This window comes from Schistocerca piceifrons, chromosome 3, assembly GCF_021461385.2.
Source record: "Schistocerca piceifrons isolate TAMUIC-IGC-003096 chromosome 3, iqSchPice1.1, whole genome shotgun sequence".
NCBI classification, from domain to species: Eukaryota; Metazoa; Arthropoda; class Insecta; order Orthoptera; family Acrididae; genus Schistocerca; species Schistocerca piceifrons.
The window spans coordinates 295,560,411-295,587,787 of NC_060140.1; the positions used below are offsets into that span (position 1 = coordinate 295,560,411).

At 38.3% G+C, this 27,377-nt stretch overlaps 1 protein-coding gene across 1 annotated transcript in view; it reads right to left on the reverse strand.

Annotated features, from left to right (window-relative positions):
* Positions 1-2,351: 2,351 nt before the first annotated feature.
* LOC124788496 (unconventional myosin ID) overlaps positions 2,352-27,377 on the reverse strand; it is a 157,127-nt gene continuing 132,101 nt past the window's right edge. The window contains exons 17-18 of the mRNA XM_047255766.1: positions 4,571-4,713; positions 2,352-3,452 (exon numbers count right to left, since the gene is read on the reverse strand). Coding sequence (XP_047111722.1) covers positions 3,248-3,452; positions 4,571-4,713 — 348 coding nt within the window. The 3' untranslated portion in view covers positions 2,352-3,247. The remainder of the gene's footprint in view (positions 3,453-4,570; positions 4,714-27,377) is intronic.

Sequence of the window (27,377 nt, forward strand, 5' to 3'; positions counted from 1 at the left end):
TGTTATGGCACAACTATCACACAAGGGTGTGCTATATAACTGTTAATACTGTATTCCCGTATGGAAAATGACCTCCACCATCAAAAAAATGTCATAAAATGGGAATTATTTTCCCCAGTCTCACATATTACAGAGTCAACTGTTAATCAAAACAGAGTAATTGAAAACATAAAGCACTCATCCAGAATTGAAATCTTTACTTTCATAATGGCACAACTGAACACAATCACTGAAACTTACAACGACTACAATAATACATTGGTAACAACATTAGCTCATTTAACATATCATACATTAAGTACATTTCTTGGCTGCACAAAATTACAACCAAAAAGTATTGAAAAATTAATCAAATATGGACACTGTAAATGCATTAAATATCAGATTATGCAAAATTTTCAGCAAGAAACCCAATTACATTACTTTAAAAGACCAAAATAACTATATTTTTTTTATTTACGTTCCAAAATAGGTTGTAGAAAATGTCTTTCAACATTGTAACTGCAAATTATATGTGCACACCAACAGTTAAGCTACAATGTGGTCACTTTCAGGTCACACAGGTCAGAGAACATCAGTAGTTACAGGAAATTAAGCATTCATCATGAAGGCATATGGGATACCATGAGACATTTTTTTATGTGAAACATTCATACAAAATTAAATGTCGGACTACAATCTGTAAGAAACTCAGTCACTAATTAAACATTCAAATGAATTAACTGTTCCACCAACTTCAGAATTTTGTTCCAGCCAGTGTTCAAATGTTGATAACCATTGCAAAGTGTGGAACTAAGGATTCAAGAATATATTAACGGCACAGGTAAATATAAAACGGATTACAGTTTCTTCACAAATAAAACAGGCACAAAAAATGGAAACAAACTACAGAACTGGATGCATTGTAGGGAACAAAGCAATTGTTATTCTGTTATGTGAGAATGTACAGAAAAATTCATGATGAGCAATATAATTTACAACATAATTTTTTTAAGAACTCCAGTTCAATTAGGGCATCAGAATACTGTAGTAAAACCGCACTGTTTGAATATATTCACAGGAAAAATCACCAACCATCTGTTAAAATTTTATGCTCAGATACTTAAAACAGAGAAGAGGTGAGACATTCATATGTGATAATTTCAGAAACTGATTTCTTGTGTCATTCTACTGTGGATAAGAAAAATCAGTGTGGCAACATCACAGAGGAACAAATTTAACACTATGAATTACATATTTACAGTTTGAATAACACTGTTTAATGCTATATTTTATACAAGAAAAATTAAAAATATCACATCATAGGAAAGCATTTCTAAGGCACTTCAAGTGAAATTATGTGCAATTTGTACTTTTTTTAAAAATTTACTTACATTAGTCTTTCCTGTTTAGCACCATTTCACAATGTTCTGTTCCTATTTCTGCTCTTACTATTAAGAATACACATTACTGATAAATAAAATAAAAAATATAATGTCAGCCTCATAAAAATTGAGCTGTTATAATATAATGTGTCACACGTTTCACTTTTAGTGTAACAGCAATTTCAAAAATGTTAAACATACCATTTCTATAACAGCATTTAATACAAAACATTTTCTAAATTTTACAATAAAAATATATGCTCTTAAAATATTTTCATCAATTTGAAATAACTTTTATTGTATTACTGCAAGAAGTATGCAAAAGCTCAATTACTCAATACACAGAAGTGATATAAAAAAATTAAAATAATCTAAAATGCAACTATATAACTGTACAACTTCCCTTTTATAGCAGCTGAGAATACCTTGTGAGTACAGTTAAAAAAAGGGATGTCAGAAAAGATGGAGATGGAGATGGAGAGAGAGAGAGAGAGAGAGAGAGAGAGAGAGAGAGAGAATCCTTGAGGAGGGCGGGGGCTGGGGGGGGGGGGGGGGGGGGTGATAGAATCGTTAAATATTTGCACAATTAAACAACTCCCTGGGATAAATATTATATCAATTATTGAACTGTTAAATGATGACACAGCTCTCTATGGGGAGGAAGGGCTAGGTTATGAAATATTTATTACAAACTGCAGTTCATCAGTTCAATAGTTACTGATCTTCGAAAATAAAAAAATGCCATGGCACATTATCATTATGAATAAATACATCTCATAGAAGCTCATTCAGTTCTACAGCAATGACCGAAAAGTCTACAAATATATCAGCTTGCTTATTAATGGTACTACATCAAGTCATGAAATACAGTTCAAAATGTAAATTAGCACATACAAAAAAGTGACTTTGTAAAATACTGTACATTAAATTTGGTTTTCATTGATCAGTAATCAACCAGGCTGCCCTTCATCCCACAACTTTCTTTTGAAATCAAAGTCCTACAAAAATTTAACTACATTATTGCACTTTGCTTCAGTCCCCAGCGATACTTAAAGTGAAGAAGGAAAAAGAACATGTAGGTACACACACACACACACACACACACACACACACACACACACACACACACACACACACACACACACACACACACGTGAAGGATGAACAATGTAACAAGCCACAGAAATAATTTTATGACATAAATATGAAAGGAAAGGCTCAAATTTCTCACCCAAAATGTATTGTGTAACTTTTTAACAGGATTAATTTAAGATTGTCAGCTGGTAGCTACTGATTGTGTAACTTTTTAACAGGATTAATTTAAGATAACTGGTAGCTACTGTAAAACACCCAACTTTACTACAACACTTTTAAATAATAAACCATGCTGTTCAACATCTTTGTTCTGCAAAGGGGAAACAAACTTTGCAGTAAGAAAATTTCTCCAGCTGAGAATACTAACTGCAGCCAATACATAAGAATCATCTTATATAAAAAGTATTCTTTATGCAATTTATCTTTATAAAAGCCTTTTTTAACAAAACTTAAACTGTATACAAATTATTTATTGCTTGTCCAGTGTTTGGGACCAACTTATCTTCAGGAACCTAAACTGGCACTAATCACATCTATGTTGGCATAACATGTATTAGGTAACTACTTTTAGTGTTTCTCCAGAAAAGAAAAACTGATAGTTGCTATCAAGTATATGCTCGGATGTGATTAGTGTCAGTGTAAGATTGCTGATGATGCCTAGTTTCAAACACCAGTTGCACAATAAATAATTTATTTGTAGCTTGAAGGTACATCGATGCTGTGGAGTGACAAGCATCAAAACTGTCGTTACAAGTTAACCCTCCATGCTCCAATTTCATCTGTCATTATCATGCTGCAATCTTCTGTTGTTGTCCATTTTCCATGATTGATGCATAACTGGATGGTAAGGTGTAAACAATAGCACTGCCATCACGTCTGAAGTCTGCTGCTTGAGAATCTGCAGATACTTCAACCCTTACAGGAAGGCTCTTGTTGCCCAGCATACACTGGAAGCTACTGCTGACTGTAACTGGCAGATCACTGCCACGTAACCTGTGTACAGTAGGCAACCAACACTCATGTTTTGTGTACATAAAAGACAAAAGACTATGGCATCTACATTGCACCTAACAAATTATGCTATGAACAATGATTGAGAGGATGGACCACTACAATACTTTAAATGTGATGTTCTGCAGTAATATCTACTGAAAGACAAAATGAACAGATAAAGTTAATTTTTCATTTGGTGCAAGCAATACAGAATGTAACATCTCTCATGCATTAATTAAGTACACAGACATCCATTTAATGCCAATTCTGTATCAACAATAATATATGCTGAAAAATTTGTCACAGTTTAATTAAATTGTAAAAAAAAAGAAAAATATTAGGAGAAACAATATGCAACAAGTAATAATTGTAAAATATTTGTCAGGTGTGAGGGACACAAGTTTCTCCTTTTTGTTAGGAAAATGACTGTAAACAGTGTTCCCTAAATAATGTTTGTGTAAAATTTAAAAATTGAAGAGTGTTAAGCAGTCTTTACATTCCTAAACCGGAATAAAGAAAAAAGAAGAAAACAAAGTTAAAGCATGACAAGTTACCCACAGAAAGTGTTAATGAGAGTACGTCATTTAAACACTAATTCATGTAGTTGGGCATATTAATATACTATTATGTCACAGCTAATAATAATAATAATAATAATAATAATAATAATAATGATAATTCAGAAATGCAGACCTTGTAAATCAAATCTTTTGTGCTATTTATTTACAGGGATGGTGAAAATGATGTGAAAGCAATATTTAATGCAGGTCAAAACAAAATTTTAAGCCAATGAAAGACAGCAGATGAAATTCAAAAGCAATCTAATATTCACAATCAACACATGTCCTCAGTTTTGAATTAATCTCAAAATCTGGAATGTAGCCTTGACTCCTTCAAATCTTCATTTACTTTAAGCTAATTTCAGAGTCTTTCTGAAAACTTATCAGTTGCTTGCTGAAATCATTTAACACTAATGAATGCAGGTTTGATTGCAGCACTTCAAGTTAGTTCATCGACTTTTGTAACAAAGAATATCACGAAATAATATTAGTCAATATGCAAAATTATTGTTCCACTAAATAAAGTAACTAAAAAATAGAATTGTAATAAGTGCTTACTCATGGTAACGAGAACATAGAATGGCAACCAGTTCTCCAATTCGATCTTCATTTGCCTGTAAAGACACCACAAGGTCATTGCCTTTGTTGGAGTGTATTACTATTAGCTGGTCCCGTCCAGGACTAACACTCAGGCCAGTTACCTGTAACAATAAAACACTTGCCTATTACATCTGTACTACCTATAGGATGAAACATACATTTCAACAGTGCTGGCACTATGTACTGCCATTTGACAACTGCGAGCAACATGACGGCAAAGAAATAGACACTATATTGAGGCAACATCATGAAGCACATGTTCGTCAACCAGTCTCTCTCTCTCTCTCTCTCTCTCTCTCTCTCTCTCTCTCTCTCTCTCTCTCTCTCTCTCTCTCTCTCTCTCTCTCTCTCTCTCCACGCACAAAACACACAAAACAAGATGGGCAATGCAGCACAATGTAAGCTGCCTAGAAAGCCTGAAACAAATCACACACTATGTTCACACGAGTTAGAAAGGAGAACAGACGAACTACAACTTAAAAAATAATAAAATGACACAAATGTCCTTCAATATTTTTCAGTGACATACCAGATGAAAGGTTACCTAATTTAGGAATATAGAGTCTCTGGAAATCCTGTTAGCATTTTTAAGTCTCATCTCCAGCAAGTAGTTTTTTTTACTATCCTAATTTTGTAACACAATGAAAAGCAGAAAGAAAGCAGTATCACGAAAATCTGCAACATAAACACTTTTGTAAAAGGAAACTTAACACACAATGTATGTTACGTCCAAATCAGAATACCAAAAATATTATCTGAAGGAAAGAAAGCAAACAGCAGCAGCTAGTGGGGTGCTCTGTAATGAACCAAATATAGGAAGGGGGTATTGGAGAGAAATACTACAGTAGACTGCTTACAAAGAAATTAAGTGAAAACAGAAACACGAAGGGAAGTGTGACATCACGTCATGAATCAAATGGGTGAGACAGCATGAAAGATAGCAGAAAAATTGTGAAGTGTGGACATGTCTTTGATAATGTACAATGAAAGCCGAATATGAGACAATCACATGATGCTTTATTACATATGTTTTCATGAAATGAACTAAAGTTGTCTCAGTTGTAACTGAGAATAATTAAGAGACTTAGCTTGGGAAGACTGCAAACAAACATTGCCACAGAACTGACTTGGTTTTAGAGGAAGACAGGCTAAAAATTAGGAGCTGTAATGCAAGTTGGTGAGGCCATTGCTACAAATATGAAGAGAAAGAAATTTGGAACAGCACGAGTTAAGAAAAAGAAAACAGTTTAAAAATAATTTCTATGTCAGTAGTATTAGACTTGATATGTACGTGCACACACACACACACACACACACACACACACACACACACACACACACACAGAGCAGAGTAGACAAAACACTAAAAATAATAGAAATCCATGGCCTTCTGAGCATAATGCCTCATATTCATATAAAACACAAGACTGAGACAATAAAATAACCGACATTTCAGATGTTATTCAGTGGCGAGCCTCAATGTGTCTATGTACTGAGGAAGGGCACTACACCATATCTAAAACATCTGTCATTTTATTATTTTAAGTATGCTCTACAACACCACCACAGGGATCAAAAATGATTTTAATGATGAGACAAAGTGGTATAATCTTATGTTTAAAGCAGCCAAGTCTTTTTTCATGCATGATACCCACACATAGAAAATGCAATACATCTTTACATTAGTTGAACTATTCTTTGCTGGTTGCACACTAGTTTTACACCACCACCACCACCACTGCCACCCTCACCCTTCTACTACTACTACTACTACTACTGCTCCAAGTTTGTGAAAATATCAGCAATACCTCTTGTACTATTTCATTTTCTGGCCAGCCTTCACTGTAAGCTCATCATGCGGCTACTGTGTGTGACAAGACTGGTTTCTGGGATCCAGCAGAATGAGACTTTTGCCCTTCCTGGGGAAAAAGAGCTGGTCTTCCCTTAATCCTGCTAAATGGGTTGAGCTGACTGGCATTTTCTAGGGTGAGTGATTTCCTCAAAATGACCAATATTTTGGCACCTGTTGGATATAAACTTAGAAAACCGTTGACAGGAAGCAACTGTTTGCTGAATGCTATTAATGTAATATGGTAATGGCCAATGAAAATGTCTGGATTTGGCCCTGTGGCTGAATGGCGAAAGGCCAGACTGAAAATAATTATGTGGATGGAAACCAGCTTTGTCATCTGCCTGTTTTCTAGATGAATGTTGCAGCTCAGTTGTCTTACTCATACTCAGTACAAAAAAGGCTGCATAGTAGAGCATGGAGCTATTAGCTAGCTGGAGCTAGTGTTCAATGAACAACACAGAATTCACAAGGTTTACTATGAGACAGTAAATCTTGTTTGCTGAAGAGTGAACTTGATGTGTTTTTGTGTGTGTCCTTCACCTTCTAACTTTGGACTGTTATCCTTTTTTGTTGATGGATGAGATTACCAGTGGGAGACACTAGAAACCTTTTGGAACCAATGTAATGATCAGAATGAATTGTTATGGAACTTCCTGGTAGATTAAAACTGTTTGCTAGACCAGGACCCAAGCCCAGGACCTTTGCCTTTCACAGACTGAGCTACCGAATCACGACTTACAACCAGTGCTCACAGCTGATTGAGCACTTTCTTATGGAAGGCAAAGGTCCCAGGTTTGAGTCCCAGTATGGAACACAGTTTTAATCTGCCAGGACGTTTCAATTTACTTACTGTTTCCAGTGCTTGTTTTCCAACCTAGTGATGAGATCTGAGAGACTTTTGAACTCAGTTTTATTGTTGCAGGTATGGGACTAGTGACTATTTTAAAACTGTTTTGTGGACCAAAGCAGCACCAGCAACTCTTTTTTAGAATATTAATGTACAGTAAGTGTAAAGTGCAGTGAATTGATCCAGGCTGGTCAATAAAATTTTCTGATCAAGTCAGCAGAGCAGTACATCACATAATTTGACTCGTGCACAGCCCAACACTAAGAATGGGGTGGAACTTCATGCGATGCACTTACTGTTGAGAAATGGACAAAAAGAATGTTTCACCCTGTGGCATCTACACGTATTTACCTATTTGGGAACTATAAAAGAATGAATAACAAGAATACTTTAGTACTTTTCAACCTGTGGGATCAACTGTAAGAAGTTACAGAAAAATTAAATATAATAAAAGCACGAAAAATGCGGTTTTCTGGGAAGATCAACACATTACTACATTCAATTATTATCAGACGTCAGATGCATACAAACTTGCTAGTATTATGTACCACAGCCCCCTCACTGTGACTCTGTAGGGGAACAAAAATTCAAGTAATTTGTTTCACAAACATTCACTTTATTTAAAAGATAAAGTTACAACAATGTAATTTCAAAATAACTAATTTCTACAAGGGCCTACCTTCTCCTTTAAAATCTGAGAATATTCAGTCACTTACTGAATCATTTCTTCATACACATATGATGCCTGCACAAAATTTATGAAAAAATTTCTTACAAGCAGAACTTCAACTTTAATGAGAAACATTTCACTTTGTCAGGTGATTTCTTGTTTTGTTTTGAGCATTAACAGATCAAACCTTGGGTGTGAACCAATTTGCATGGATGCTTAAATTTACAGCAACATCCATTTTATAAACAGAAAAAAGATGCCAGATCATTACTTAAAATGTCAGAGGAAGGTTCAGCTAAAGTGCACACACAGTTTTTTGCCAGTCACACTTGTATGTTGCACTATATTCACCTCGTGCAGATGGCCCACTAATATATTTTTGGTGTACACGTAACATGCAAATAACAATCAATATAAGCAATTTTAGCATCATTTTACTCTCTGTGTAGTGCTAAATCACAACTACTTCTGCCTCCAATCTTCCAAGATGCAATTATTGTATTCCTCTTTGTGCCACAAAGACATACAATAGACTTCTTCTCGAACTTTTCATTAAACTGACATTTGAGATGCTATTCATCAGGCCAAAAACTAGAAGACATGGGCAGGGGTGAGCAAATTGCTGAGGTGTGGGCAGTCTTACAGCCAGTCCACAACATACATGTTCATGTTTCGTGGCCGAGTGCCTGCCCGAGAGTATGATGGGGGATGGGTACAAGTGCCCCTTTGTCCCATGGGGTAGCATTGGAACAGCCTGCTGTACAGTAACCAGAGCATGCACACAAAATGTATGTACAGATGTGTGCAGCCCGCCCCCCCCCCCTCCCCCACGACACAACACACCAACCAGCACCACCACCAAGCACAATGACCAGCACCAGAGTGAGTGAGAGCAAGGGCAATCTAGCACACAGGGGTGCAATACCAGCAGCAACTTTGTAACTTTGGAGAATAACATGTCTATAGCTAAACAATCAAGAAAACCTGCAACAACATCACTTCAGATACGAGGCTCTGTTTCAACCATTAGCATACTAAGCAACACATACATATAAATGTTACAGCATCCATTATACTTCAGAGAATAGTGCAAAAATTAGAACTGGAAGAGAAGTTACGCAAAAAATTCTGTATTACCCTAACTATTCACAGGGGTCCTAGATGAAGCTTTCAGATTCCCAAAGAGGGGCAAAGGCAAATTACTTTTAATGGGACATTCACGAAACAGGGAGAAGGGAGTGAGACAGGGTTGTAGCCTATAACCGACGTTATTCAATCTGTATGCTGAACAAGCAGGAAAAAGGAAACAAAAGAAAAATTTGGAGGAGGAATTAAATTTCGGGAAGAAGAAATAAAAACTTTAAGATTTCCCGACGATGATGCAATTCTGTCAGAGACTGCAAAGGGCTTGGAAGAGCAGCTGAACTGATGGACAGTGTCTTGAAAGGAGGATACAAGATAAACATCAACAAAAGCAAAACAAGGACAATGGAATGTAGTTGAATTAAATCAGGTGACACTGAGGGAATTAGATTAGGGAATGGGACATTTCAAATAGTAGAGGAGTTTTGCTAATTGGAAAGCAAAATAACTGATGATGGTCGAAGTAGAGAGGATGTAAAATACAGACTGGCTAAGGCAAGAAATGCGTTTCTGAAGAAGAGAAATTTGTTAACATCGAGTATAGATTTACTTGTCGTTGGGAAGTCCTTTCTGAAAATACTTGTATGGAGTGTAGCCATGCATGGAAGTGAAACATGGACAATAAACAGTTTAGGCAAGAAGAGAATAGAAGCATCTGAAAGGTGGTACAACAGAAGAATGCTGAAGATTAGATGGATTGATCACATAACTAATGAGGAGGTACTGAATAGAACTGGGGTGAAGAGAAATTTGTGGTGCAATGTGACTAGAAGAAGGGACCGGTTGGTAGGACATGTTCTGAGGCATCAAGGGATCACCAATTTAGTACTGGCGGGGGGGGGGGGGGGGGGGGGGGGGGGGGGGGGGGGAAGTGTGGGGAGTAAAAATCATAGAGGGAAATCAACAGATAAATACAGCAAGCAGATTCAGAAGGATGTAAGTTCCAGCAGTTACTCACAGATGAAGAGGCTTGCACAGGATAGAGTAGCACGGAGAGCTGCATCAAACCAGTTTTCGGGCTGAAGACCACAACAACAACCTAAATCACCTGCATTTTTGATGATGATGATGTGCTGTTGGCTTTTAGTGCTGATTATTTCATCTAATTGGCCATGTTTGAAAATAGGCCTGAAATTCAATTATAATAAGACTAAAATAATGTATAATCAATAATCAAAAATAGAATTGTACAAATCCATACAAATTATAAAAATGTATGGATGTAAGTATGATGTATGTATGCATGCATGCATGCATGCTTGCTTGTTCCACATCACCCCTTGAATTGATGCACTGATTTCAACCTAACTTAATACACATACCATTTACTGTCAGGAAAGAATCACTGTGGGAGTAAGAACCACCCACCTATCAAAGGTGTGGTGGTGGGGATGAGAAAGCAGTGTAGTCCACGATGTGAGAACATCCGTAATTTAGTCATCTAGTATTTGAGAATGAGAGCACTTAGGGACTTTCAACAAACTTTGCACATAAATTCAAACGTTTACAAAACTTTTCTCACTGATGGCCCCCACAAAATAATGAAAGAAAAAAAGTTTATTACTTGCTACACTTTTTTCTCTTCATGCAGTAAAACTGCAACATGAAGCATGACATTTTTAATATATTACTTTTTACCACTAACAGTATTCGCATCACATTTTGCGGATAGTATTCCCAAAATGGCTCAAAGCACTACGGAACTTAACATCTGAGGTCATCAGTCCCCTAGACTTAGAACTACTTAAACCTAACCAACCTAAGGACATCACACACATCCACGCCTGAGGCAGGGGTCGAACCTGCGACCGTAGCAGCAGCACGGTTCCGGACTGAAGCACCTAGAACCACTCAGCCACAGAAGCCGGGCACAGTACTCACATATAACACTGAATATACCATAAAAATTACAATATTGTACTACACTTAGTTCAGGAGTATGACTTAAACACTGAGATGCATGAAAACCTGCACATCGTGCATGACATTTTAATTTATTATTTCTTTACTACTAACTCTATTCACAATACATTTTGCAGACAGTATCCACATACGTCACTGAATGTACCTGCACAATTACATCATTTTACAGTAGATAATTCAGGAAATACAATGTCACAAACATTGAGCTGTGTGAAAATGGAAGTGCGTGGAAAAATTCACTAGACACAGAGGTGAAATATGTGTGAAATATATTTGAAACGTGCATACGCGAGCAAAGGTAAAAAGCTCCTCCTAAACCCCTGGAATGATTTCAATCAAGTTTGGTCATATTCATAAATTACAGTCTGAAAACAAATACTGCACAGGTAAGAATCACCAGCCTCATATTGGAGAGAGAAGGAAGAACGAAGAGATGGATAGACAGTAAGGGGGAAGGAGGAGATAGGCACGAGCAGGAGGAGGAGGAGGAGGAGGAGGAGGAGGAGGAGGGGTTGGAGGAGGAGGAGATGGGCAGAGACAGGGGGGAGGGGAAGAAGTAGGCAGAGTGATTGAGGAGGAGGAGGAGAACAGACAGACGGGAGGAGGAAATAGACAGAGATAGGATAGAGGAGGAGATGGACACAGAAAGGAAAGGGGAGGAGATAAACATGGAAATGGGGGGGGGGAATGGAATTAAAGGGGGAGGAGGAGATACAGGGGGAAGGAGCAGATGAAGAGAGGAGGGAATTGACAGGGGGGGGGGGGGGGGGAGAGATGTGGATGAGTTGGACTAGTAGAAGACTGGAATAAATACATAACCAGACAACACCGAGTACTCAGCTAGTTAACAATAAAGTCCAACCCCATTTTATAAGTTTGCGCAGTTAGGGCAGTTGAAGACTAAAACTGGATGGACAGCAAAAGGAATAAACAAATGCTTTCGGTAAACTAACTAAAGTTTTCAAGACAAGGCTTACAACGTTTCTCAAAAGCAAAATTTACAACCAGTGTGTTTTATCAATTTTGACATACGGCTGTGATAGATGCAAAAATCATTCAAAAACTGATGGTTCCTCAGTGAACTAAGAGATGCACATTAAGAAACACAGAGGTAGGAAAACAAACAAATGGGTAAAAGAACAGTCAGGAGTGAAGATGCAATTAAGATTGTAATGCAACCGAAATGGAAATAGGCAGGATGCGTAGCTGTGAAAATGGATGGTAGGTAGAGCAAGTTCAATCTTTGCTGGATTTCAACAGCTACATGAAATAAAGGAAAATGAGCTGTATATTTTCAACCTGAACAATAACTACATATCTACTGGGTGACAAATATTGGAGACACAAGAGCAATGGAAAACACTTTCCGACACCTTTTTTCTCTTAATTAACGAATGAGCAGTTTTGGAAGACTGAAACTAAATTTAAATATTTGATGGCATCTATAAGCCAATTACATTATATCTTTATTCCCATGTATCTTTTGTAGTTACTTGTCTTCCATCATCATTACGCCTCTAAAACATACAGAACAGACACCGAGGGTAGAAAAGCATTTCACAAGCAGTAGCAAATTATCAACAGAAACCTTGTTGCATACAACAGAACTTAATTTTTATGCTACCTAGACTACTGGGATAATGTACATAAAAAAAGTTGAACAAGAAAGTATACATTTGCATCATAATATTGCATTTGTGTTTTGATTCCACATGTCTAACCTTCACACAAAAATATTATTTTCATGGAATAGGTAGACATAGTTTTACACAATCAATCGTTAACTTAGAATGTAAAAGAAGATTACATAATTAATTATGAGAAATTTCCACAATACTGAGGAAATCAGAGAGGCACATGTCAAACATATATGGAAAACACATTAATATTTTGGTCAGCTGCCAGATTATTGGATAAATTTCAGCATATAAAAACTGGCTTATTAGATAAAAATATCCTCACTGATAATTACAACAAATATGTTACAACTTAATAATGACACTGTACAAATAATCATTCTTAGATGCAATGACTTTGCTGTTTTTGGCATGACAACTAGGGACCCATTCTGTGAAGAGACTACACAGCAATATCATCATCATATTCTCCCTACTGGTTGGTCCACTTAATGTCAGCAAAGTTCATCCATTCTTCCTCAGACTATTATGGTATGGTGCATAGTTTTCATTTATCTCAATCTTCTGTTTCTTCCTTAATTGCCAATACAGGATTTTTCAAAATGAATATACAGGTTTTACGACTATGTAGCTATATTACATTCAACTCTGTGGGCAAAGGAGAGGACATGGAACAACCAAAAGTGGCTGAAGAATGTATTGAATCTGTGAGAGTCTTTCATGTATAGCCCCCAACGAATCAATTCAGAAGGCAAGTCGTGAATTAGCAATTCCAGTGATATCTGTGTGGAGATTTTTAAGGAGATGCTTATAACTACATCCGTATCATTTGCAGTTGTTACATGCTCTAAAGACTACAATTTACATGCCAACTTTGCAAACAGAACGTTGCTACATGACAACAAAGATTTTGTGGATTGAGTTGTTTTCCGTGATGAATCAACATTTCACCTAAGTGAAAATGTGAACACACATATTGCGTGCACCTAGGGGGTCAGCAAATCCCCATGAGATGGCACAGTTGCAATGGTGTTCCCTCGAAATTGAATGTTTTTTTGTGCTATATCCCGGAGGAAAGTTTATGAGCCTTATTTTTTGGTGAAGCAACTGTAAACGTCATTTCTTAATCTTCATGTCCTAGAATTAGAGCTCTTTCCTCAACTGTAAGAAGCTAAACCACTGCCTGACTGGCATAACTCAACATGTGATTGATTAAACAATGTTATACTAGATCACTGGATTGGCTACAAGGGACCAGATGACAGAGTTTGTTTTGCATGACCTCTACATTAACACACAATCTGACACAATGTGATTTTTATCTTTGGAGGTTCATAAAGGATCACCTGCATGTGTCCCCCACTACATCTGATCTACCCAACTTTAGAAACAGCATTGTTGCAACAATTACTCCACCCACAATGATCAAGGTTTGGGAAGAAATCTCTATTGGCTCAATGTGCGGTGGTCACATTGAACACCCTGTTTAAAAAAAAAAAGGAAAAAAGAAAAAAACCTGTTTGAGTTTCTCTTTCATTAGATGCGCTATAACTGTAAGTTGAATGTATCATATGCTACAAAGCCTTAAAACCCATATATTCGTTTTTGAAACACCCTGTCTTTTCTACTGGTCTCTAAGGTATCAATCAATTGAGCTCTTCTGGTTCCTACTTCCATATCCGTTTTGTCTCACCATCTATAGAATCACGCAGAAGACAATTGCATCTCAAAATATGGAATATCTCATTAGATTTTCTATTAATGATATTTGCGAAAAGTAGATTTCCTCCTCCTAACTCACTGCAGAACTAGTTTGTGTGTTATTTTGCCTATCAATCTCATGTTTTCTATTATTTTACAACAAGTTCTCTGAATAGTTTCTATTAATTTCTCTTAAGTCTAGAATTCAGATTGAAGAGATCATCTTTTTGTGAATGTCCTCAGTGGTCATGGCAACTGGAAAACAGGTTTCACTGATGCAATAACTTTTTCCAGTTTGGTCAACTGTTCTCTCTTATGAAAGGGGAATTGTTATTGCAAGATATTCTCTAGCACTTTTTCTTTCCAACGTTAATTTCTAATGTCATAATGATTCGAACACCAGCTACACTTTATCATTTATTGTGTAGATTCCCAACCCCCCCCCCCCCCCCTCCCCACAACCCAATTTTGGCTATATCTACTACATGCATGTTTCACATTATTAACTATTCACCCCCACACGTTACAAAATCCAAATTTTGCCGATGCCTCTCAGAAGGTACTTTCCATATGTTACTTTAGGATGCATGCCACAACCTAGTCTTGCTTCTCCAACACTTTTAACACTCTTGGTGTGTCCAATCTTGAGAATTAATTTTGCTTTCCGATACGTAGTATAAATTAAGAATTTGATCTTACCAGCCTACTCAAATTTACTTTAGTATTTCCTGGAATCTGGTTCAACTGGAAATGATCAAAAACTTTTTCCAGTTAATATAACAAACAAGGTTTCTCACATGTCTCTCAACCCCATTCCAGTATCACTCTCAACAATCAACAGTATCTCTTGTTCCTTCTCATAATTTAAATCTGATCTTATTTTCCATCTTATTAGATGAAAGTAGGGTTAATGCCTAACGTATAAAACAAACGGAGTGAAACTGTAAGATACTATTCTTGCAGGCAATCAAAGCCAAATAATCTCATTAGCTACGAGGGGCGTTCCATTGACAATAAAATTGTTTTTCCTTTTCATCCCATCCAGTAAGTCTCCCTTGACCTGGGGTTGTGGGTGACTTTTTTGATTTTTTGAACTGCCTCTATTTTCATAAATCTCTCCAATCCTTTTACCTTCACCCCTCTTCCTTCCCCTTCAACTCTTCTGATGGAAGCTTGCATAAGTTAAACCTTATTGTGTGTGTGACCCTCCCACCCGCCCTCCCACTCACTAAGAAACTCTACACCTCACCTTCAGTACATACATACAGTGTCTCCACATAGTCCTTCACTAAGCTGCACCCACTTGCACCGCTGATGTAGTTACTTCTAACTTCTATCAGCACCCCCTGGATTTACCTTTTAGGTGTGTGTTGCACTCACCACAGGACAGCTGCTTGCAGTTCATGGACATCTGTGAAATGATCGCAGACATTTCTTAGTAGCCCAAAATATGTGGTAATCAGAAAGGGACACATCAGAAAAAATATGGGTGGTGTGGCACTCCCTGCAATACCATGTCAGCAATGGCAGCCATGTTTGTCTGACTCATACGGGGATGAATGCTATCATGTTGCAAGAGCAGTCCTTCCACCCATTTTCCTCAACATTTCTTTTGAACTGCATGGTGCAATCTCCAAAGAGTCTCCACATATGCCTTACTGTTAATGGCGGTCCCTGGAGGATTGCATCCTTGTCTGAAAAGACTGTGACCATGTGTTTTCTACTGAAGATGATGTATAGATTTTCTTCAATAGGGTGCTGCCTATATGATGCTGCTGCATCGATTGGGCTTTGGTCGCCGCCTCATGGTACTGGAGCCAAGTCTCGTCACCAGTCATGAGTTTGGACAAGAAACATTCTGGATCCTGAATGAGGTGTTGAATGAGATCACTGCACATGCCTCGCACTGTTGTGTTTGTGCTACATACAGTGATTTGGGAACCAACCTGGCAGACACCCTTCCAAGCTTAACATGTCAGTGCACTAGGCACTGCATACTGCTTCTAACAAGTTCTGTGGCTGCCTCCATTTCCATAAATATGATGTACTTATGCTCCTGAATATGCTTTTTCACTCTTGAAATGTTGAGAGGTGTTTTTACCTCCACCTTCCACAGAAACCACATCGTTCAACACTGTCCTTGATGATCACACTCCATGTGTTCCATTCACATAATGACAGTAGTTGGGAGAATGGACTGTACTACATAGGGATTACATATCTAGTAATTGTTAGACAACAGTACTACACATCTGCAACTGTGATGATGCACCAGATGGTGCATCATGGATGATGGGAAAAAAATAAAGTGTAAACCAATATGGGGCTCCCCTTAATAGAAGAATATCTTAAAACAAATAAACAAAGGTAATCACTTTTTAATGAGGCTACAGACGATGCTCACAAACTACTGACAGGCTCAACGCAAGATTTTTTTTTTTTTTGGGGGGGGGGGGGGGGAGGGGGGAAAAAGAGGAAGGGGGGAAGGGGAGGATTAGGAAACTACAGGCACAGATTTCCGCTTCTTCTACATGTGCACCAATGCTTTATCGTTTAATAAACTAAGACCTTCACTAACAGTACTCCTCAACCACTGAGAGCTTTCATGCTGCCATTCAATTTACAGATGAAATAACTAAGATTGACTGCTGAAAACAAGCACCACCAACCTACATGTAATTTATAGCTACATCCATCCCCAGTGCCCACATGCTCCCAGGTTCTTATACTCATAAACTGACATCCCCTCATCATATATTTGACCTGTCCACTTTATTTGTAATATCCTTCACCATAATCATATTTAAAATCTATGGATTTAAATCATTTTGGACACAATGACTATTCAAACACAGTGATTTTATTCAAACAAAATTATTTCATTGTAACCAGTCAAATTACAACTTTTTATCCATTTTTTTCTTTTTCTCCAGTTTCAGCTCAATAAGGTGATCTATAACATGTACAGTGAGGTGACAACAGTCATGGGATGGAAATTTGCATGCAGTATAAAGCACACAACGTATAAAAGGACAGTGCTTGCCGGAACTGTCATTTGTACTCAGGTTGTTCATGTGATTACAGCCAAACGATGGGAATTAACAGACTTTGAATGTGGAATGGTAGTTGGAGCTAAATGCATGGCACATCTCATTTTGAAAATCATTAGGGAATTCAATATTCTGAGTTCCATAGTGTCAAGAGTGTGCCAATAACAACCAAACTTCAGGCTTTGCCTCTCACCACAGACAACACAGTGCCCAATGGCTTTCACTTAATAACCAAGAACAGCGGTGTTTGTGAAGCGTTGTCAGTGCTAAAAGCCAAGTAGCACTGTGTGATATAACTGCAGAAATCAATGTGGGACGTATGATGAACATATCTGTTATGACAGTGCAGCAAAATAAGGCTGGTGCGACCAATTCTTGGATACTGCTCGAATGTTTGGAATCCGTACCAGGTCAGAGTGAAGGAAGAAATCGAAGCGATTTGGAGGCGGGCTGTTAGATTTGTTACTGGTAGGTTCGAACCACACTTAAGTATTACAGAGATGCTTTGGGAACTCAAATGGGAATCCCTGGAGGGAAGGTTTTTTTTTTTTCCTTTTCCTTTTTCTTTTTCTTTTTGAGAAACACTATTGAGAAAATTTACAGAACCAGCATTTGAAGCTGACTGCGAAACAATTCTACTGCCGCCAACATACCTTGCGGGTAAAGAACACGAAGATCAGATATGAGAAATTAGGGCTCATACAGAAGTTTGTGGACAGTTATTCTTCGTCATTCTATTTGCGAGTGGAACAGAAAAGGAAATGACAAGTAGTGGTACAGGGTACCCTCCGCCAAGCACCGTATGGTATCGTGGCTTGCAGAGCATTTATGTAGATGTACACTATGTGATCAAAAGAATCTGGACACCCCCAAAAAATACACTTTTCATATTAGGTGCATTGTGCCGCCATCTACTGCCAGGCACTCCATACAAGTGACCTCAGTTGTCATTAGACATCGTGAGAGAGCAGAAAGGGGTGCTCTGCAGAACTCACGGACTTTGAAAGTGGTCAGGTGATTGGGTGTCACTTGTGTCATATGTCTGCACGCGAGATTTCCACACTCCTAAACATTCCTAGGTCCACTGTTTCCAATGTGATAGTGAAGTGGAAATGTCAAGGCACAGTTACAGCACAAAAGCGTACAGGTCGACCTCGTCTGTTGACTGACAGAGACCGCCAACAGTTGAAGAGGGTCGTAATGTGTAATAGGCAGACATCTATCCAGATCATCACACAGGAATTCCAAACTGCATCGGGATCCACTGCAAGTACTATAACAGGTAGGTGGGAAGTGAGAAAACTTGGATTTCATGGTCAAGTGGCAGCGCATAAGCCACACATCACGCCGGTAAATGCTAAATGACGCCTCGCTTGGTGTAAGGAGCGTAAACATTGGACGACTGAACAGTGGAAAAACGTGGTGTGGAGTGACAAATCATGGAACACAGTGTGGCGATTCGATGACAGGGTGTGGGTAGGGCAAATGCCTGGTGAATGTCATTTGCCAGTGTGTGTAGTGCCAACAGCAAAATTCGGAGGTGGTGGTATTATGGTGTGATCATGTTTTTCATGGAGGGGACTTGAACCCCCTGTTGTATCACAGCACAGCCTACATTGATGTTTGAAGCCCCTTCTTGCTTCCCACTGTTGAAGAGCAATTCGGGATGGCGATTGCATCTTTCAACACGATCGAGCACTTGTTCATAATACACAGCCTGTGGCAGAGTGGTTACATGAGAATAACATCCCTGTAATGAACTGGCCTGCACAGAGTCCTGACCGAAGTCCTATAGAGATGTTTTGGAACGCTGGACTTCATGCCAGGCCTCCCCGACCAACATCATCTCCCCTCAGTGCAGTAGTCCGTGACGAATGGGCTGTGATTCCCCAAGAAACATTCCAGCACCTGACTGAATGTACGCCTGTGAGAGTGGAAGCTGTCATCAAGGCTAAGACTGAGCCAACACCATACTGAATTCCAGCATTACTGATGGGGGGTGCTGCATACTTCTGATCACATAGTGTAGATGTAGATATAGGTGTAGATGTATTCAGCTATGGCAGCAGACAGCCAACACAAGTGCCCTTGTTACTGGTACATCATCCCCTGCAGTGCCTCTCCTGGGTTCATAGCCACACCAACTGGACCCTAAATGACTGAAAAACCGTCACCTGGTCAGACAAGTCCAAATTTCAATTGCTAAAAGTTGCTGGCAGGGTTCGAGTGTGGCACAGACCCCATGAAGCCACGGACCCAAGTTATCAACTAGCCACGGTGCAAGCTGGTGGCAGCTCCGTAATGGTGTGCGCTTTGCTTACTTGGAATCGAATGGGTCCTCTGGTCCAATTGAACTGATCATTGATTGGAAATGGTTATGATCAGAGACCATTTGCACCTTTCATGGACTTCATAGTCCCAAACAACAATGTCATGTCATTGGACCACAAATGTTCATGATTGGTTTGAAGCACTTCTGGAAAATTTGAGCAAATGATTTGGCCACCCAGATCACCTGACATGAATCACATCGAACATTTATGGGACATAATTGAGTGGTCAGTTCACGAGTCGATACCACATCAAGTTGCTGCTCTACACCAGGCAACAGGTGGTCACACACAGTATCAGTATTCCATGACTTTTCTGACATCAGTGTATTTAGCCTATTAATACACTGGAGAACAAAGGTTTGTTAATTTGGCTCTAGTCAAGCCATGCAGCAAATTTGCTATTATTTACTTTTTTTAAATAGTTTTTTAACACACTGTATTAGCTTTTATTTCCATTTTTCACCTTTAAGAGAGCTCCCGATTATCTGAGTTAATGCAGATTGTAGAAGGCACTAATCGCTGAAAACACGGATACCAAAAATACAAGTTTTTAGTGGAAACTGCTATTCACTCTATTTGAAAGACACGGTACAAGTCACATTTTAAAACACACTGCATTTATTTGTGTGCTTCTTGCTGGACATTGGTAACCCATTTACAAATGCCCACTTAAAACACACTATATTTTGTATCAATTACTATTAGTTCACTTTGGGTAAACAATCATCCAATTTTTTGGATTTTTATTTACTTTTCTTCAGTATGACCATTGGCCTTTAGCCGAGAATCAAAACTTTGGTATAGTCGGGAGTTGTTTGTATCAAAAATCATTTATATAAGAATTTTTAACTTATTTCTAAGAACATTTTTTCCATAGATTTTAATTTTCTCAAATCACATCACATTTTAATAGCTCATAAGGAAGGGTGGTGGACCACTGAATGGAGAAGACCAGTCAGACATTACCGAACACTCCATACATGGATAATGTGTCTTACAGAGAAATTTTAAAAAAAATATAAATACCATACGGACACAAAATTTGTCAAAGTACTCAGTATTTACTTGGCCTCCAACAATAACTTGTCTCTTTTCTCATTCTTTGCAGCTATCTCTTTAATGACAAATGTTGTTGACTCAAACATATGCATTAGGTTCTTCACAACATCTTTGTCTTTTCTGCAGCTTACTTGAATAACTTGTGTTATGAAAATTCACCAGTTTAGTTCCAAAATGATTACCTAGTTCTGAGCTATTATTCAAGAGTCCTTCAGCTTCCAAGTTTCACGAGCACTTTCAATGAGCTATATCAACTGACTTTAATTATCTATACATTGTTTTTCACATGTATGAATGCAGAAGATATTTGTAGAAATAGGATAGCTGACACTAAACAAAACAGCCTTCAACAATATTAGCATGCAAACAATCCATGTAATATTGATACAGTTCATGAGACTGTGACACAAGCAACAAAATAAAACACTGAATAAAGCTTTTATGCTTCACTTAGTCATGAACAGTGCATTTTCAAAAAGCCAAGTGGCCATTCAGGCAACATAAAAATGCAAATGACACATTCAAAAAGTAGCTATGAAAGATGAAAGCAAAGAACATATGACAAACTTCCTTAGGGTTTAAAGTTTGAAACATAGTAAGTGTATCCAGTACATCTAAGTTACAGCACAGTATGGATCATCTGAGTTAAGGTAATAATATAACAATTAAACAAAAGTTAAATGAATAAAATACACAAATTAATCACATAAATGTAATACAGAAAGTTCCAAATTGTCAAAGTACGGAGTATCCTGCGATGTTTTCAAAAGGGGAGGGAAAGACTTGTTATAATCAGAATGAATATTTTCATTTACAATACACAATGTACATGTGTCTCACATTTTACCACTGGAAGCTGATGCAAAGCCTAATCGCATAGTCTACGTCTACATATATACTCCACAACCCACTGTATGATGCATGACAGAGTCCCTGTTACACTCACGAGCAGAGCAAGGGAAAAATGATGGTCTATTGCCTTTGTATGAACCATAATTTCTCTTATCTTCCTGGTTCTTATGTGAAATGTACATTGGTGGCAGTAGAATCTTTCTGCAGGCAGCTTCAAATGTCTGTTCGCTATATTTTTTCAACAGTGTTTCACAAAAAGACTATTGTCTTCCCACCAGAGATTCTCATTTGAGTTCATGAAGCATCTCTATAATACTTGTGTGGTGATCGAACCTACCAGTAACAACTCTAGCCACCTGCCTTTGAACTGTTTCGATATCTTCCTTTAATCCGACCTGGTAGGGATCCCAAACAATCAAGCAGTACTCAAGAATGGGTCGCACTTTTGTTCTATATGCAGTCTTCTTCACAGATGAGCTACACTTTCCTAAAACTCTCCCAACAAACCAAAGTCAACATTCACCTTCTCCACTATTGTCCTTGAGTGCTCATTCCATTTCATATCGCATTGCACCTTTACACTTAGATATTTAATCGACATGACTGTGTCAAGCAGCACACTACTAATGCTGTATTCAAAAATTACGGAATTGTTTTTCCTACTCAGTTGCATTAATTTATTTTTTCTACATTTAGAGCAAGCTGCCAGTCATCACACCAACTAGAAATTTTGTGCAAGTCCTCTTGTATACTATTACACTCACTCGATGATGACACCCTCCCATTCACCACAGTGTCATCAGCGAACATCCACAGACTGTTGTTCATCCCGTCTGTCACATAACTTATGTATATAGAAAACATGAGTGGTCCTATCATATGTCCATGGGGCACTCCTGACAGTATCCTTGTCTCACCATTTGCTTTTGAGGACAATGCACTGGGTTCTACCACTGAATAAATCGTTGAGCCATTCACATATCTGGGAACCTAAGCCCTATGGTGGACCTTCATTAACAATATGCAGTGGGGCACCATGTCCAACTCCTTCTGGAAATCTAGGAATATGGAATCTGCCTGTTGCTCTTCATTCATAGTTCATGGGATATCATAGGAGGACAGAGCAAGATGAATTTTGCTCTAGTTATGCCTTTTAAATACATGCTGATTTGTGGACAGAAGCTTTTCTGTCTCAAGGAAATGTATGAATTCGAATTCACAGTATGTTCAAGAATTCTGCAGCAAACCAATGTTGAGGATATTGATCTGTAATTTTACACATTGGCTGTCATCCTTTCCATTTTATCATTAGATAAATGCAGGGAATCTTCCTTGTAACATATATGTTGGTGATTTGCCAAGCCCTTTACCTAGGAACTGAAATTCAGCATTCTTTCTTTGTGTTGATATGAAATGAAAGTATAATGTTCGACATCGTCAAGAGGAATGTGTTGTTGACTACTTTTCCAGCTGTAGACAGAGATTAGAAATAGTCAATAATCAACAACAGTTTCCGAAATGGATAACTGACAGTGGGTGTTATTAGTCTATATCGCATTATTTCTTGTTTTTGACAGTACAGAGAATTACATATGCTGCACAGTACAGAGATTTACATGTGACAGATAAACCTAAATGTGTTGCTCTAACGATAGAAAATAAATTAGAAGGTATACATTACAAAAGGGATAATCTGCAGTCAAAAAAATAATGTTGACAGCCAAGTTGGACCGTCAAACCATAAGTGGCTGAGAACTTCAACTTATGTGAAGCCAGATGAAGCATTGCATTATTGGTTCCTGCAGAAGAGAGCAGAAATTTTCCCATACCAGGTTCGACATTGATAGCAAAAGCAGCAGAGTTTCATAAAAGGTTGGAGGATAATTTAATGCTTCATCAGGACGGCTGACTCAATTTAAACACCCCTTTTGGAGTCAAAAAATTGCTGTTAATGGTAAGAAGCAATTGATGCTTTGTGTCACGAGTTCTCCAGCTACATCAAATAAAACAATTTTCTCCCAGAAGAGATACAAAGAGCTGATGAAACTGTACCATACTCTAAGAGTACGCTCAAATGAACATTAGCCGCTCAGAGCAAAGCACATGCTACTGGACATAAGCCTAGTAAAGAAAGGCAACTTGTTCTTTATGGGTCAATTCTTACAATAAAATAAAAACAGCAACTGATAACTAATAATAATGCCATTTATTACCAATAAATAGTGCAGTTACTGGTCTCAAACTGACTGGTTCGTCCACAGAAAGCTGTTTGAATACAAAATTTTGCTGTAGGGCACCACCACCCCAAGGAACTTTCACCACAATCAGTAAACAGCCCAGTACATCATAATTACATTATAAATATGAACAGCTATCCGAGGATGAAGCTGTCAGTTCAAAACTGGTAGCAGCACTATTAGTTCCCCATAAATAGCATTACTGACAGGGTGTGGTTGCTGTTATACTTCACTGTAAGAATTAATGTTAGTTCGATATGTGAATACAAACTGAAGCCATACATTGATAATTAAATAAAAAAAAAAAAAAAAGCTCTGCACATTCAAAAGAATAATGAATCTACCTCATCATTACATATGTCGGAAAGGAGTTTTGATGGACAGTGCTGTATTCAGAGACTTGTTTGTTCTATGTTTGTACTCAGCTCTGTCATAGCCAGTCCCAAACCCTGTTGAGAAAGGAGGGGGAGGGGTATGTTGTTGTTGTTGTTGTTGTTGTTGTTGTTGTGGTCTTCAGTCCTGAAACTGATTTGATGCAGCTCTCCATGCTACTCTATCCTGTGCAAGCTTCATCTACCAGTACCTACTGCAGCCTACATCCTTCTGAATCTGCTTAGTGTATTCATCTCTTGGTCTCCCTCTTCGATTTTTACCCTCCACGCTGCCCTCCAACACTAAATTGGTGATCCCTTGATGCCTCAGAACATGTCCTACCAACCGATCCCTTCTGCTAGTCAAGTTGTGCCACAAACTTCTCTTCTCCCCAATCCTATTCAATACATCCTCATTAGTTATATGATCTACCCATCTAATCTTCAGCATTCTTCTGCAGCACCACATTTCCAAAGCTTCTATTCTCTTCTTGTCTAAACTATTTATCGTCCACGTTTCACTTCCATACATGGCTACACTCCATACAAATACTTTCAGAAACAACTTCCTGACATTTAAATCTATACTCGATGTTAACAATTTTTCTTCTTCAGTAACGCTTTCCTTGCCATTGCCAGTCTACATTTTATATCCTCTCTACTTCGACCATCATCAGTTATTTTGCTCCCCGAATAGCAAAACTCCTTTACTACTTTAAGTGTCTCATTTCCTAATCTAATTCCTTCAGCATCACCCGATTCAACTCAACTACATTCCACTATCCTCGTTTTGCTTTTGTTGATGTTCATCTTATACCCTCCCTTCAAGACACAGTCCATTCCATTCAGCTGCTCTTCCAAGTCCTTTGCCGTCTCTGACAGAATTACAATGTCATCAGCGAAACTCAAAGTTTTTATTTCTTCTCCATGGATTTTAATACTTACTCCGAACTCTTCTTTTGTTTCCTTTATTGCTTGCTCAATATACAGATTGAATAACATCAGGGATAGGCTACAACCCTGTCTCACTCCCTTCCCAACCACTGCTTCCTTTTCATACGGGGGAGGGGAAACACCTTGTTAAAAAACCTTAGTTCACCTAGCCCAGGTGATAGTACCTTGTGAGGGCCCCTTGCTAGGTTAACGGTGAAGATCTCAATGGCAGGGAAGGCGAAGATGAATATCATTGGTACGGAGGAACTGGCAGAAGAGGCAACCCTGCAAGCCAATGTATACATCAAGGTAGTGGGTGTAGCGAACTCAGTAGGCTGGCACCGGGCAGCAGTGGACACCAATTCGACTTGATGGACAGAGCAAATGATACTTTAGATGGATCAAGATTGAAGACTCATGGGCAAAGCCAATCATAGTTTGGTTCCTCAGTCATGATACTGCAATGTGGAAAGGAATTGGAACGACTACGACATATTTCCTGAACGTCGGAAGATGGGGAATCATGATGGCACTTCCTGGAGTAAAATATTCTGGAGGTAAACTACTGCCCCGTTCAGATCTCTGAGTGCGGAGTATTTCAGGGGGAGTCATTGAAAGAGATGATCATTTTAAGTTCAAGATCAGGACATGGAATGTAAGAATGCTTCAGACATCAGGAAAACTGGAAAATCTAAAGAGAGAAATGGACATATGTGAAGTGAACATAATGGGTTTAAGTGAAGTGAGGTGGGCGGATAGAGGTGAAGTAACATTAGGTAATTACACAATGTTTTATACTGGTGGAAAGAGTTTTGAACGTGCTGTGGCAATAGTGGTGGGAAATCAAATAGTTCAAAGTGTGACTAAAGTAGTATGCCATAGTGATTGTTTAATGTTTGTGAAAATAAGTACACAACCAGTGGACATTCTGATAGTACAAGTGTACTTGCCAACAGCAGACCATGATGGCGAAGACGTGGAGAAAATTTATGATCAAATAGAATTACATTCTGATGGCAGAGGAAGAGTAAACATCATAATCACTGGAGACTTTAATAGTGTGATTGGAAAAGACAGAAAGGCAAACATCGTGGGTCAATATGGATTAGGAAGAAGAAACGACAGAGTAGGGATGTTAGTGGAATTCTATCAGGGAAACTTGGTGGTAATGAACACCTGGTTCCATAAGAGTAAGAGTAAATTGTACACATGGAAGAGCCCAGGAAACATTAACAGATACAAGATAGACTACATACTCGTCAAACACTGGTTTAGGGGTAGTGTGGAAGATGCTAAGACTCTGCCAGCTGCTGATGTCGATCCTTATCACGACCTTTGGTTGCAGACATCAGCACAAGATTGAAGAGGATACAACAGCATGGGAGGAGAAAGCATAGATCAGACCTGGACAAGCTAAGAGAGAACAATGAGGCAGTAAGAGAATCCTTGGAACAACAATTTAGGGAAATTAGAGATGCAAATACAAGTGAAAATGTGGATGACCAATGGTGAGATGTTAAACAGCTTTTATGGAATATGTTGAAGAGCAAAGCTGGGAGGGAGGCAAAGAGAGCGAGGAAACCATGGATCACCAATGAGATGCTAGAAAAGATGGACGAAAGGAGGAAGTGAAAAAATGTCAATAAAGAAGAATATAGAAGACTTACAGCACACTCAGAAGAGAAAAACCGACAAAGAGAAAGAAAAGTGCGACAAAATAGAGGACCTATAAAGAAGAGGAAGGTACGACCTTATGTATCAGAAAACAAAGGAGCTGGGAGGTAGAGAAAACAAAGGAGTAAGGACTTTTGGGACAGAAGACTCTAGAGGACAAATGGTTATTGAACAAATGGAGGTGCTGAAAGTATGGGAAGAATATATAAAGAAACTCTACGATAAGGAACATCGCCCACAAGGCAATGAAATAGAGACAGAGGAAGAGATTGACAAAGACAAAAAAGGACCTAGCATACTGACAACTGAAGTAGAGAAGGTGGTTAAGGATATGAAGAGGAGGAAAGCCACAGGAGATGAAGACATACCGATGGATTTGCTGAAAGAAATCGGAAGAGAGGGTTTGAAGACATTCACACATCTCATAAACAAAATCTATGAAACTGGGGAATGGTCTAAGGACTTTTTTGATTCACAATGGTT